At 42.9% G+C, this 13,874-nt stretch overlaps 1 protein-coding gene across 1 annotated transcript; it reads right to left on the minus strand.

Annotated features, from left to right (window-relative positions):
• Nucleotides 1-9,037: 9,037 nt before the first annotated feature.
• On the minus strand, nt 9,038-12,570 carry LOC131131270 (uncharacterized). Its single transcript, XM_058075829.1, has 2 exons — nt 12,531-12,570; nt 9,038-11,692 (listed from the first exon to the last, which is right to left on the minus strand). The coding sequence occupies exon 2, from the start codon at nt 11,675-11,677 to the stop codon at nt 10,454-10,456; it is 1,224 nt and encodes a 407-aa protein (XP_057931812.1). The 5' UTR covers nt 11,678-11,692; nt 12,531-12,570; the 3' UTR covers nt 9,038-10,453.
• Nucleotides 12,571-13,874: the final 1,304 nt, after the last annotated feature.

The following is a 13,874-nucleotide window of genomic DNA, read 5'->3' on the forward strand; positions in this document are numbered from 1 at the left end:
GTTACTGAATGGATTTATTTATCCAAAATTATTTAAATTATTTGTGCAATTTACTGTTTGTGCTGTACATTGTTGATCACATTTGATGTCATCTATTTTTTATTTTTTATTTTTTATTTTTTATTTTTTATTTTTTATTTTTTATTTTTTATTTTTTATTTTTTATTTTTTATTTTTTATTTTGTTCTTGGTTATAAATAAACCAACATCGTCCTTTAATTGTACTGGCAACCACAAATCGAACCATTATCAAAATGAATCATTACATTGTCAACATAAGCTGACTCCACTCCACTTGAATGTATATTCCATTTCAAACCTGGGGGGGGCTAGGAGTAATTTCCCACATTTCTTTCTATTTGTGCAAGATCTACTTATGTTTTTTTTTGTTATTGAGGAAAGCACATTCTCTTTCTGATTCTCTAGTGTTACAGATGTTTGTTCTCATGTTCCCACTGTTCTCTGAGGACATACAAGTCTCATTGTCCCCTTGGAAGGAAAAAAAAAAAAAAGCTTTGAAGCCCCGAATCCAAATCAATCAAAAAGCCGGGGCTGTTTGAAAGTCGTCCAAACACAGTGTAATGCTGAAAAAAACACTAGTGAGTAAATGATCCTCAAACGTAATGATTCTAGCATCTTTTAGTCATACGGTGCTTTCATTTGCCTGATCTGCACACATGACGGCCTGTTTCATTATTATTAAAATGCATGAACTCTTAATACGTAGCAATGATTTATACAAACGTCCTGCAATCAGACTTTATTGGAAACAGCAGGAAGTGACATCAGTCACAATCAGTCTCTATTGTTTCTTCCTCATCCTCATCCTCGCAGCGCAACCCGATAACATCCATTCGCCCGGGGGGGAAAAGACAATTAACCCCTTTTTTTTTTGCTCCGATCCCGTCATCGGGCTAGAACACGACGAGGCCTTCTCTAAATATGTCTGTGTGTCTAACCTGGCGTATTAGATTACGGCCATCGCCAGCCCACAATGGGAGCTGTTTCTCTGCATTCGACACACACAGCAGCAAAGGAGTTACTACTCCTGTCAGATACACCATCTATGGCAGAAATGTTGGCCTTAAAAACAGCCAAGTGCTCTTCTCAGACAGTTGATCTTTGATTTGATTCAGCATTATTGCAATAGATACCCCAAAACAGCAGAGGAATTGCATAGAAAATCTTTAGTTAGCACTTCTGCAATAGCTCTGCAGTAGCTCCTGTTATATAGAGGATCTTTGACTGATGCATAAGTGGGTCAAAAATGACCCGGTCAGGTTGTTTTCTTGAAATATGTTCGTAATGAAAATTTTTCATAATTTCATATTCCAGGTATTCCCCAAAAAACATGTTTTTGATATCATGCCATTCACATTTTTAACTTACCTTTTATACATTTTAAGAAATTTTAGTTTTTGTGTTACTACCCCAACCTTCCATAAGTGGGTCAAAAATGACCCGGTCAGGTTGTTTTCTTGAAATATCTTCGTAATGAAAATTTTTCATAATTTCATATTCCAGGTATTCCCCAAAAAACATGTTTTTGATATCATACCATTCACATTTTTAACTTACCTTTTATACATTTTAAGAAATGTTTCTTTTTGTTACTACCCCAACCTTCCATAAGTGGGTCAAAAATGACCCGGTCAGGTTGTTTTCTTGAAATATCTTCGTAATTAAAAATTTCATAATTTCATATTCCAGGTATTCCCCCCAAAAAATGTTTTTGATATCATGCCATTCACATTTTTAATGTACCTTTTATACATAATAATGCAATAATAAATGCTGAAAAACAGCACAGCCCTCCTGTCAAATAGAGGATCTTTGACTGTTGTTTTTGGCATCGGGTTCTGCGAAAACAATAGCAAGCTTGTGTCATACTTTGACTTTGTTTTTGTAATAGATTCCCAAAAACAGCAGAGTGTGTAAAAGCACATAAAACACATAAAAACTGTCCTGTTTATGTACAAAATATTTAACTAGGAGTTCTGCAGTAACTGTAGAGATGATCTCTGACTAGCACTTTTTCCACAGGTCCTTAAAAACAGCAAAGTGCTCTTGTTAGATGGAGGGTAATTGATTTGATTTTGCATTTTTACAATAGATTCCGAAAACAGCAAAGCACTCCTGTCATAAAGAGGATCTTTGACTGGTGTTTTTGCCAGTAGGTCCTTAAGAAATCCTTATGGATGCCACATATCACGTACAATTAAATGAGTGGGACAGGAGGACACAAACATTAGCTAACAGTGCACTCACATTTCAACATCTACATTATGCTAGCTTAGCCTACTCACTCCAAGCATTATTTTAAGACGTGTTGTGAAGCCTGAATTGGTTTTTCTTGTACTGTCTTCAGGCACAGCGGTCTAGTGGTTAGCACGCAGACCTCACAGCTAGGAGACCAGGGTTCAATTCCACCCTCGGCCATCTCTGTGTGGAGTTTGCATGTTCTCCCCGTGCATGTGTGGATTTTTTCCGGGTACTCCGGTTTCCTCCCACATTCCAAAAACATGCTAGGTTAATTGGCCACTCCAAATTGTCCATAGGTATGAATGTGAGTGTGAATGGTTGTTTGTCTATATGTGCCCTGTGATTGGCTGGCCACCAGTCCAGGGTGTACCCCGCCTCTGGGATAGGCCCGCCACCCCCCTCGTGAGGAAAAGCGGTAGAAAATGAATGAAGAATGAATGTCCTGTCTTCCATGTACCAAGTCCATAAGGGTTTTTTATGTTTTTTGTCCAAGAGACCAGAAGTCATAACTTAGGTTACTTATTGGTAAAGCAGGTTATTTTCTCTCAGAAAAAGGAGGTTTTTATTTAAGCTGCTCAAAGCAACGCAGTGTTTCATCTTCAGCACCTTTCCTCTTCCGCCTCGCATCTGCCGGCTACAGCTTTTAAGATGTTGCCATTCTACCGCCTTAGTTTCCTCCAAACGCTTTCCTGGTGATGCAGAATTCATTGAAAACTCCTCCAAGCTGAAGAGTGATTTTCCAGGTGCGAGGAGAGGCAAGGCAAGGCAAAGGCGAGGAGAGCGTTGCGGTGATTGCTCCTTATCATTTCCAAGTGCTCGGGCTGCTTTGCCGCCTTCCTTCCGCATCCGTGGCAGCAGCAGCAATTTGAAAATATGACTTTGGAAATGCTTCTCTCTCCTTGCAGCCACTTGAGCCTGATGAGATGCAAGTGGAAAGCTGTGCTCGGGAAAGAGAAATGCAATGGGATCATACTTGTTTTGTACATTTTCATGATAGTAGAACGGGTTTGAGGTCCCATATTATATAATACTTCACCAATTTGAAATATAGGGTATTGGAAGTGTCCAAAATGTAGCCTTGATGCTGGAAGTAGCTTCATGCTAATGAACTGTGTTTGTACCTGATAGTGTGTCTCCAAGAAGCGCTATTTTTTTCCTTTTTCCACTTTTTACATGCACACTATAACTCTTAATAGACGCCATATAGCACGTACAATTAAATGCATTATTTTAAGACGTGTTGTGAAGCCTGAATTGTTTTTTCTTGTACTGTCTTCAAGGTTTTTCCTTCATGACATCATGAAAAGATCACAAATTCAAAGGCGATGGTTTGATCAGAGCAAAGTGAAGGAGATGATTATGTCACAATCCTCAAGTTAGCCTGTGTGACAGTTTAGTTTATTTCCGCTTCTGTGCCTTAGTTCCTGTTTTATGCTCTTATTTTGGTAACGTTTCCTGTTTGCCCTGGGTTTTGTCCGCCTGCTTTGCTTTTCCCTTTTCACTCACACCTGTTGCTATTTGTGTTCCCCTTCTATTTAATTCAGGTGTGTGCATTCTTGTTTGTTGTTGCATTGTTTGTCGTAGCTCCCCACCGTAGCGACCGTCTTTGCTGGTGTCCTGCTGCTGTATTTCAGCTATTAAAAGTCAAAATTTATCTGCACTTGGGTCTCCTGCTGTCTGCATACTGAGGTTGCGTCACAGCCCAGACGTAACACATTAGGCCTGTCAAAATGTTGCCAGCCTTGATAAATTGACATGTGCATGCGTGCACATTTGTTTTTCTTTCTATTCTCAATCTTTCAGACTCAGGCTGGATGGCAAGAGAAGAGGGTTCACTCTGCATTTTTTTGGGCTGTGTTTGTTCTACATTGGAATGAACAGAGAGAGTGAAGCGTCCTCTCAGGCCTCTGGCCTATTTGTCCCAGAATGTCATTCATTCATTCATTCATTTTCTACCGCTTTTCCTCACAAGGGTCGCGGGGGTGCTGGAGCCTATCCCAGCTGTCTTTCGGCAAGAGGCGGGGTACACCCTGGACTAGTGGCCAGCCAATCACAGGGCACATATAGACAAACAACCATTCACACTCACATTCATACCTATGGACAATTTGGAGTCACCAATTAACCTAGCATGTTTTTGGAATGTGGGAGGAAACCAGAGTACCCGGAGAAAACCCACGCATGCACGGGGAGAACATGCAAACTCCACACAGAGACGGCACTTGTATGATATTTAGAATTACATTTAGGACCACGCATTATTTTCTGTCATGCCACCAATGCAGAAACAGGAGAAACTGATAATATCTATTTATTACAGCTGTCAAATGATTTTAAAAAATGAATCAGATTAATCACAGTTTTTAAATTAATTAATCCTGATTAATTACCATGGGCAACCATGTCTGAAATATGCCCATTTTTTAATAATTTAATGAACGGAAAGATTTTTTTTAAAGGACGATATACTGTGAAGGTATCGTGACAAAGCTGTTTTCAACTTCCCAATTGTATCATGAATGTAAATGAGGCACCGCTGAGTGGGAGAGGCAGTCGCTGTGTGTGATTGGCCAATCACAGAGCATGACGAGTGAATACATAATGAGCATTTTCTTTAAACATGAATACGGATAATGACAAAATGTAATCGTTTCATACTTGTATCCGGCAAAAATGCATTACCCGTAACGGATACTCGTTGATAACGAGTATCTGGTTCCATTCATAGATTTTTTATGACGCTTTTCCTCACTAGCGTCGCAAGTATGCTGGAGCGTATCCCAGCTTACTTAGGCGGGGTACACCCTGGACTGGTCGCCAGCCAATCACAGGGCACATATAGACAAACAACCATTCACACTCACATTCATACCTATGGACAATTTGGAGTCGCCAATTCACCGAAGATGTTTTTGGGAAACCCATGCACGCACTGCGAAAATATTCAATTTCGAAATAAGGAAGCCTACTTTAAAAAATGGACTTCTGGTTCTGGAACTGATGAATTGTAATAAATGAGGCACTAGGTACCTTTAATGACTATGCAGAGGCCAATGCGTTAAGTCGAATTTAACTGAACCTCAGCTCTTTTATGTTTGCATTGGCAAATATTTGAGTGGAAAAAGTGCTGCTATTAAAATGTGAGTCCAGACCCCAGAGTGACAACATTGCATGGAACCAGACACTCACTGTTCAGACGTGCTTGGCTCTTTTAGAACTCACTGGGAGAGTAGAGCCTTTTTCCATGCAGCATCCTTTCAGCTAAGTCTAAAAAAAAAAACAATAACGGGCACTGAAGAGGCAGCGTGAGCTTTTCGTTCATTCGCTCGTGTCTCCTAAATGGATTGCAAAGCCCCATTTTAATGCTCTCAGGAAAGGCCAAGTCTTGAGTACTTTTTGTCTTCTGGATTTGTTCAGTGTTGGGTCAGTGTTTGGGTTCGATCCATTGTATCAAGTCAACCAGATATTACATGCACCCTTGCACTCAGTCTTCTTAACCAGTCAAACACTCGTCTTTCTGTCTGTCCGTCTAGCATCCGTCCATTGTACCGACCTGCCCACCCATCATTCTGCCAACTGTCATCCATCCATCGTTCCTGCTATCGGTCCGTCCATGCTTCTCAACCAATCAAACATGCACCCGCCTGTCTTCTCTCTGTCCGTCCATTGTTCGTCCATTTCTCATCCATCCACCAACCAATCCACCCACCTCCTTGTTGCGTGTCCTGGAGTTCTGGAATGTCAGAACAAAGATGATAAGTTGCCTCCAGAAGGAAACCTGGCTCAGACCAGAATAGGAACGGATTGATTAGACCTTGATTGTTGTGCCGGACCGCCTGTGGCAGCGTGATAGACCGTGATAGATTGCTTGCCAGCTGCCTTTGGCATGCTCACACGGCGTTTGGACATCACAGACTTCAATAGACTTTGTGGTGGTTTCGTTTCCGGCTGAACCATGCAAGAGTTTGATGCTTCCAAAACCCACAGCGGTACTGATAATTATGAATAACATCATACACAATTTTTGTGACGAGGCTATTCATGCAGGATATCACCCAGTGAACCAAGTGTTTATTTTTATCCAAGGTCACATCAGTTCATTTCATTTTTTTTTTCACAGGGAATTGCAATTAAATCTTCAAGCATCGTCAAGCTCCAAAATGATGGTGTCACATAAACAAAATGAGGACTAAACTGAGTTTGCCCTTCACATTCCAACAACCATTTTATGATATCTTGTCAAGAGATACATAATACAGCTAAAAGTCAACTTTAGCAAGGTCATTGTAAAGCAGTAGCTGCTCTATAGAAGACCACAATTCAATACAAACGGGTCAAATAATCAGAGGCCATGGTTCTCAGTCGGAAAAGGGTGGAGTGCTCTCTCCGGGTTGGGAATGAGGTCCTGCCCCAGGTGGAGGAGTTTAAGTATCTCGGGGTCTTGTTCACGAGTGAGGGAAAGTGGGAGCGTGAGGTCGACAGACGGATCGGTGCAGCCTCGGCAGTAATGCGGTCGCTGTACCGGACCGTCGTGGTGAAAAGAGAGCTGAGCCGGAGGGCAAAGCTCTCAATTTTCCGGTGGATCTATGTTCCCACCCTCACCTATGGTCATGAGCTTTGGGTCATGACCGAAAGAATGAGATCGCGGATACAGGCGGCTGAAATGAGTTTCCTCCGTAGGGTAGCTGGACTCACCCTAAGAGATAGGGTGAGGAGCTCAGCCATCCGGGAGGGGCTCAGAGTAGAGCCGCTTCTCCTTCACATCGAGAGGAGTCAGTTGAGGTGGCTCGGGCATCTAGTCCGGATGCCTCCCGGACGCCTCCCTGGGGAGGTGTTCCGGGCATGCCCAGCCGGGAAAAGGCCCCGGGGCAGACCTAGGACACGCTGGAGGGACTATGTCTCACAGCTGGCCTGGGAACGCCTTGGTGTCCTCCCGGTGGAGCTGGAGGAGGTGGCCGGGGACCGGGAAGTCTGTGCTTCCCTTCTAAGACTGCTGCCCCCGCGACCCGGACCCGGATAAGCGGAGGAAAATGGATGGATGGATGGACGGGTCAAATAATGAGCATAATAGGTCCCAATATAGTTACACTATCTTATCACTTTTTTATGTATTAAAAATCACATATCGATAAAACTCTTGTTTGGAGAGATAACCAAAAAGTGTTTAGAAGCTACTAGCAGCTCATGACTACTAGCTGTGGAGACCACTGACTTACCGTGTATGAACTCAGAGTGGTAACGTAGCATCGCAAGTGCGGTGGCGCTGAGGAGAAGCCAGACATGTGGCAACATACCCTGCCCGAGGGATAGCACTCATTGTCGTACACATTTTGTCAGAGGCGCCGGTGGTGCTGTGGAACTCAGAAGCCGGACGTCAGGGCCGCACAGCGTGAATCTTTAGCGTACTACTTCTGGCTCCAGCAACAGTTTGGTGGATATTTCACGTTCATGTTCATAAAAACAGTCCCGTGTGAAATGCCGTTGACGGATGAAAATATTTTTGTCTTGCTAGGCAAATATTTTGCTTAAAGGTAAAACAGATATAAACAGAGAAGGAGAGCTCGGGGAAGCAGAGAGTTTACATACAAGGAAGTCCACCCCTCTGTGACATCACAAAGCAGCAGTTTAAACACGCCTTTTGAAACCGAGCATTTTGAGTCATCCTAAACTTCCTTCAGGGCTCACGTTCAAATGCGCAAACCCCGTTATCTGAAACTTTGGCATCTCTGTGTGGAGTTTGCATGTTCTCCCCATGCATGCGTGGGTTTTCTCCGGGTACTCCGGTTTCCTCCCACATTCCAAAAACATGCTAGGTTAATTGGCCACTCTGAATTGTCCATAGGTATGAATGTGAGTGTGAATGGTTGTTTGTCTATATGTGCCCTGTGATTGGTTGGCCACCAGTCCAGGGTGTACCCCGCCTGGGATAGGCTCCAGCAACCCCCGCGACCTTCATGAGGAAAAAGCGGTATAAAATGAAAGAATGAATATTATATTGTATTGCACAGTATGTTTTAATTTTTCATTCATTCATTCATTTTCTACTGCTTATCCTCACCCCGGTCACGGGTATGCTGGAGCCTATCCCAGCTGTCTTCGGGCAAACTCCCTGGACTGGTGGCCAGCCAATCACAGGGCACATATAGACAAACAACCATTCACACTCACATTCATACCTATGGACAATTTGGAGTGGCCAATTAACCTAGCATGTTTTTGGAATGTGGGAGGAAACCGGAGTACCCGGAGAAAACCCACGCATGCAAACTCCACACAGAGATGGCCGAGCGTGGAATCGAACTCGGATCCCCTAGCTGTGAGGCCTGCGCACTAACCACACGGTTACAGTTATGTTTTGTCCAAGTAAATTAAAAGAGGTCAGTGAATTATCATCATGTAAACACACCAAATGACATAAGTTTTGAAGATAAGATATGTCGTGATTATCAATGCCTTCAATTAACATGAATTGATTTGTGTGCCGTGGACCCGGCTATCTACCCTGTGACGCATATGACAGTGTACCCATCAGTCTGTTAGCACTTGTCGGTACGACGGCCTCATATCCTGAATCCCTTCTCTAAAAAGGACTGCAAATATTGATCTTGCGTTTGCATCTCCATGACCAATTATGGTGGGACTGCGCTAGGAGGACATGTTATATAATACACTATGTAAGCGTGGTATGGCATACTAATTTGCTTTGAAATAACCTGTGAGTCAAGGGAACCCTGCAGAGATGTACTATTCTACCTTTTCTATAAAATAAATAGACCAGTGTGGTTCTTTTATATAATAACACATCATATTGCAAAGAAGTGATTAATTGCCATTATAAAACTTTGTAACATAGGTTAATATGATCACAACATATCATGGCATTCCCATGATATTGTGTGAATATGCAGAAAAAGAAATATAAAAGACATTAACATGATAAGTCCATCTTGCTAATCAGTGCTAATGCTGGCAAATGCTAATACCAAAACATACAATGAACCCAACATCCAGCGACGATCCAACATTGTTTATCATCGTCACTTCAAAAGATGTAACAAAATTCTGAAATGTGAGGTCCGTACACCTTAATGCCGGATGAGATAGATAGTGGTGTACTCACTCATCCCTACCTATTATGCACATTTTCGGCCCTTTGGATTGAGTTGTGGACTCCACAAGAGCAGCTACACACAGTAAGCTTTCTTGATCTTCCAGAATCTTAACCTATTCCACCCATTCGCCGCCAAAACAGTCTGTTTAAATGGATTCCACCCATGGTGGAATGCCTCCAGGTACGATCACTGCACTGTGATCGGTCACACTCCCAAGCACTCCCAAGGACTTCTGGACAGCTGCTGAACCCCACTTTCTAGTTTTGGAGGTTTTGGCATTGATTACAAATGAACAAACCTTTTGGAAAGCTACTTGAAAAGTGGTTAGGAGGTCCTGGTAGCTGTAGGAGACCCCTGACCTCTGACCCCTGTATGAACTCAGAGATGTTCAAGTAGATCCACGTTTAAACGTTTTTTGTGGGGCTTTTCCGTGTTTGACAAAACTTGAGTATACCCACTAATTGTGGTGGACCCCGACTGGCATGCCCATATAAGGAAGTCTGACGTCATAAAGCTCATTTGCTGCTCGCCGCCAAAACAGTCTGTTTAAATGGATTCCACCCATGGCATGCCTCCAGGTACGATCACTGCACTGTGATCGGTCACACTCCCAAGCACTCCCAAGGACTTCTGGACAGCTGCCGAACCCCACTTTCTAGTTTTGGAGGTTTTGGCGTTGATTACAAATGAACAAACCCTTTGGAAAGCTACTTGAAAAGTGGTTAGGAGGTCCTGGTAGCTGTAGGAGACCCCTGACCTCTGACCCCTGTATGAACTCAGAGATGTTCAAGTAGGTCCATGTTTAAACATCTTTTGTGGGGCTCTTCCTTGGGTATACCCACTAATTGTGGTGGACCCCGACTGGCATGCCCATATAAGGAAGTCTGACGTCATAAAGCTCATTGTTAGAAAGAACTCTCTGGAACTGAGCTTTCAGAGCCAGCCCAAACTTCTTTCAGGCCTCAAATGCGCAAACCTCATTATCTGAAACGTTGGCATTGTTCAACACGAGAATACAACATTCTAACGACATTTATAGGTCAAAAAGTAGAAAAAGAATAATAAACTGTCCACTACTCTCACTTCCACTCCCCGCGGTTGAGCTGCCGGGAGACGTACTGACAAAAACACACTCCTCCATCCAGGTGACCCAGATAGGAGTCGGGCTGAGGGAAAGGGAAGTGTCTTTTAGCAAGGCAGCAGGCGTAACCCGACGAGAACATGAGCAAGGCTTTTTTGAAGGCCTCATCTGGGCTGACCTGCTGCTTAAATGTCTCCTCAAACTCGCACTTGCATCCGTCCAGAGAAACGTAGACCAAGTATATTTTGGAATTGGAGCGACAGCCCATCAGGAGCTTCTCCTCGTGGAGGATGGTGTTGGCTCGCCCTGCGGCTTTTTGCATCTCCCTCACTACGTGCTTCTCGTCGTCGTTCTTCCAAAGTGAAAGGTGAAGAATGAGTCCGATTGGAATAAAGAAGAAACACGCGATGACCGGTATCCACTCTCCAGCGGGGTCATTGTCCACACGTCTGGGTATGATGCTGGTCGTGATTAATGCTGTCAAATACACAAACATCCCAACTAAAATTATGAACATTATCACACCACTAATGTAGAGCAAAACCCTGACCCAGAGGGGACGCAGCCAAACTTGAAGATCAGACACACTATTGATGATGCCGATGGCGTTCCTGTACTTGTCCTGGTCCTCAATGATCAGGCGCAGTTGGTCTGGCACTTCCATTTCGCTAAATGTACCCGAATCCCACTTGTAAAGACTTTCCACATTAACAGCAGTTAACGGCTGCAGGGCCTTGCCGTTGTAGATGGACGGAGGCTGATAGGGAACCACCGTGGAGCCCTGGAGCTGCCGGTTGGGGGTGAAGAGCACCTTCATCAGCTTGGTCATGAACTCGGGGTCGCTGACCTCCAGGTAGGTGAGGTGGCACAGGTGGAGCGGGACGGTCACTCCCGGCTCCAGAAGCACGGGGACGATGGGCTTCCTCTCCAGGCAGTCTCTGAACAGAGACATGTTGGCCTCCAGGAGACACCAGCGGCTCCGCACAAACTCCGAGCTGAGGACCAGCAGGACCTTCTGGCTCTCCTGGATGCACTCGGACATGTTCTCCAGCACGGTGCGGCCCGGTGTGAAATCACGCTCGTGGTAGCAGACGTGCAGGCCGAGGGCCTCCAGCTGGTCTATGAGGGCGTGTGTCCACTGGTAGTCTGTGCTGCTGTAGCTGATGAAGACGTGGAACATCTCACCTTCCCTCAGAGTGGGAGGGGCGTCGGTGGACGACATCTCCTGGAGGAAAGACTAAGGAGGTGTTGCACTTTTAATCTTTGCCAAACATTCCACCATTATAGTACTTATTATATAATACCTCCAATAATTATTTTCGTACTCCTTCAGACCGCTGATGAGTGTAATCTTAACCGATTAAATTAACACCCTTTTATCATTGCATTTAAATCCTCAGGGCCCACCGGACTGCTCATCAAAGGCCTTAATGCTTGTTTATTAAGCATTCTGTTTTTTAAACATCACAAAATGGACCTATATATATAAAAAAAAACACAAGTAGACATCGGTAACGTAAACTGCCCATCCGTCAAATATCACTCTCTAAGCAAATAATCTGATAAGATATATGCCAACATACCACTGTGTAAATGACACAAAAAATACCTGCAGTGCGTCGGCGGTTTCTAACCCTAACCCTAACCCTTCAGACAGCTGATGAGTGTAATCTTAACCAATTAAATGAACACCCTTTTATCATTGCATTTAAATCCTCAGGGCGCACCGGACTGCTCATCAAAGGCCTTAATGCGTGTCCTGCAATTGCACTTTTAATCTTTGCCAAACATTCCACCATTATAGTACTTTGCCTTCTAATTATAAAATACTTAAAACTACATGACATTGGAAGCTCGAACCTTGGGATGCTGGTCCATGTCCAAACATTTCACTGTATAGGCAATGTTAACATTCTCAAATGGTGCAAGAACAAGCATGTGGAGGATTGTTGCTTGCTGCTTCAATGCAATTGTGCTTGTTTCATTGTACACACTTGGACATAAAACTTTTATTTTCGTACTTCCTATGAATGAAATAATGCGCCCGTTTATCTTAGTACAATGTACATTCCTACCTGTTTATGGCCGACTGAGCGCACACAGAGTAACCTCACTGTGTGGAGGAGCAAAGTGAAAGTAAACACAGGAAGCAGGAAACTAGGACTTCTCTGCTTTTTTTTTTTTTATTTAAAGAGACAGTAGCTACTTTTCTTTTCCTGAGGAAAACCTTCAAGCTCAACCAATTCAACCAAAGTTGTACCAAAATGGTTTTCATATTGGATTCTGATGATTGGAATATAGACCTAACCACTTTTGGGTTAACTACTGAAGTGTCACACATGTTTATGACACACATCTTTCATAAATGTGATACTGATATGATGTATATTTTGTATCTTTGATATAAAACAACTAAAAACCCGCCTAATTAAATCTGTTTTTAATGTCTAACTTTTTATACCTGACTGCTGTTTCTCATGTTTTAACTGTGTATTAACCAATGAATGTTGTATTTTAATGTATCTTTTACTCTGTTTACTTGCTTTTATTCAACTCCATTCTTCTGTAAAGTGTCTTTGAGTATTTAGAAAAGCGCTATACAAATAAAATGTATTATTATTATTATTATAAAAGTGCCATTTTTCTTATATAAAAGGTAGATAACATTGGTATGTACTTTAGCAACCTTTTTTTGACTCCTTGTTTGTATAGAGATGTTTTATGCTATATTGTTCATTATCCACAAGACAACATGAAAGTGTGAAAGTGGGGACTAGGTGAACGTTGATTGACCTATAAAATTTATTGTAATAACACCGTCATAATGTAATAACTCCAAAATGAAAGCAGCACAGATGTTTGTCTTAACTGCACAAAACAGCAACCACAACCACAATCACATGATCCAAAAAAGGAAGTGAAACTTGGTGAATTTCTTCACTATACTGTGGGTCAATACTGTGGGTTCATCGAAACTCAGCAAATACACAATCCAGCAACCCAAAACACACAAGTTGTGCACATTCACCACATTCCGTCCATCCACCCATCGTCCTCATTAGGCTGGCAGCTGACTTTGGGTGAGAGTACACCTTGGACTGGTCGTCAGCCAATGGCAGGGCACATAATTGTCCATCATACCTGTGGACAATTTGAAGTCGCCAATTAGCCTAGCATGTTTTTGGAATGTGGGAGGAAACCGGAGTACCTGGAGAACATGCAAACTCCACACAGAGATGCCCCATAATGGAATCGAACTCGGGTCTCCTAGCTGTGTGGCCGGCGTGCTAACCACTCTTCACCGTGCAGCCCCTAGATAAAAAATCTTAAATTAAAAAATCTTAAGATTTCTATGTCCACAAATAATCAGGACAGAAATTCTAGATTTAAGGTTTTTATACCTAAAAATAAACAGGACC

Source organism: Doryrhamphus excisus, chromosome 6 (genome assembly GCF_030265055.1).
Source record: "Doryrhamphus excisus isolate RoL2022-K1 chromosome 6, RoL_Dexc_1.0, whole genome shotgun sequence".
Lineage (NCBI taxonomy): Eukaryota > Metazoa > Chordata > Actinopteri > Syngnathiformes > Syngnathidae > Doryrhamphus > Doryrhamphus excisus.

Bases quoted from the DNA above. Each gene is read 5' to 3' on its own strand.
- LOC131131270 (XM_058075829.1), bottom strand. From the start codon at position 11,677: ATGTCGTCCACCGACGCCCCTCCCACTCTGAGGGAAGGTGAGATGTTC.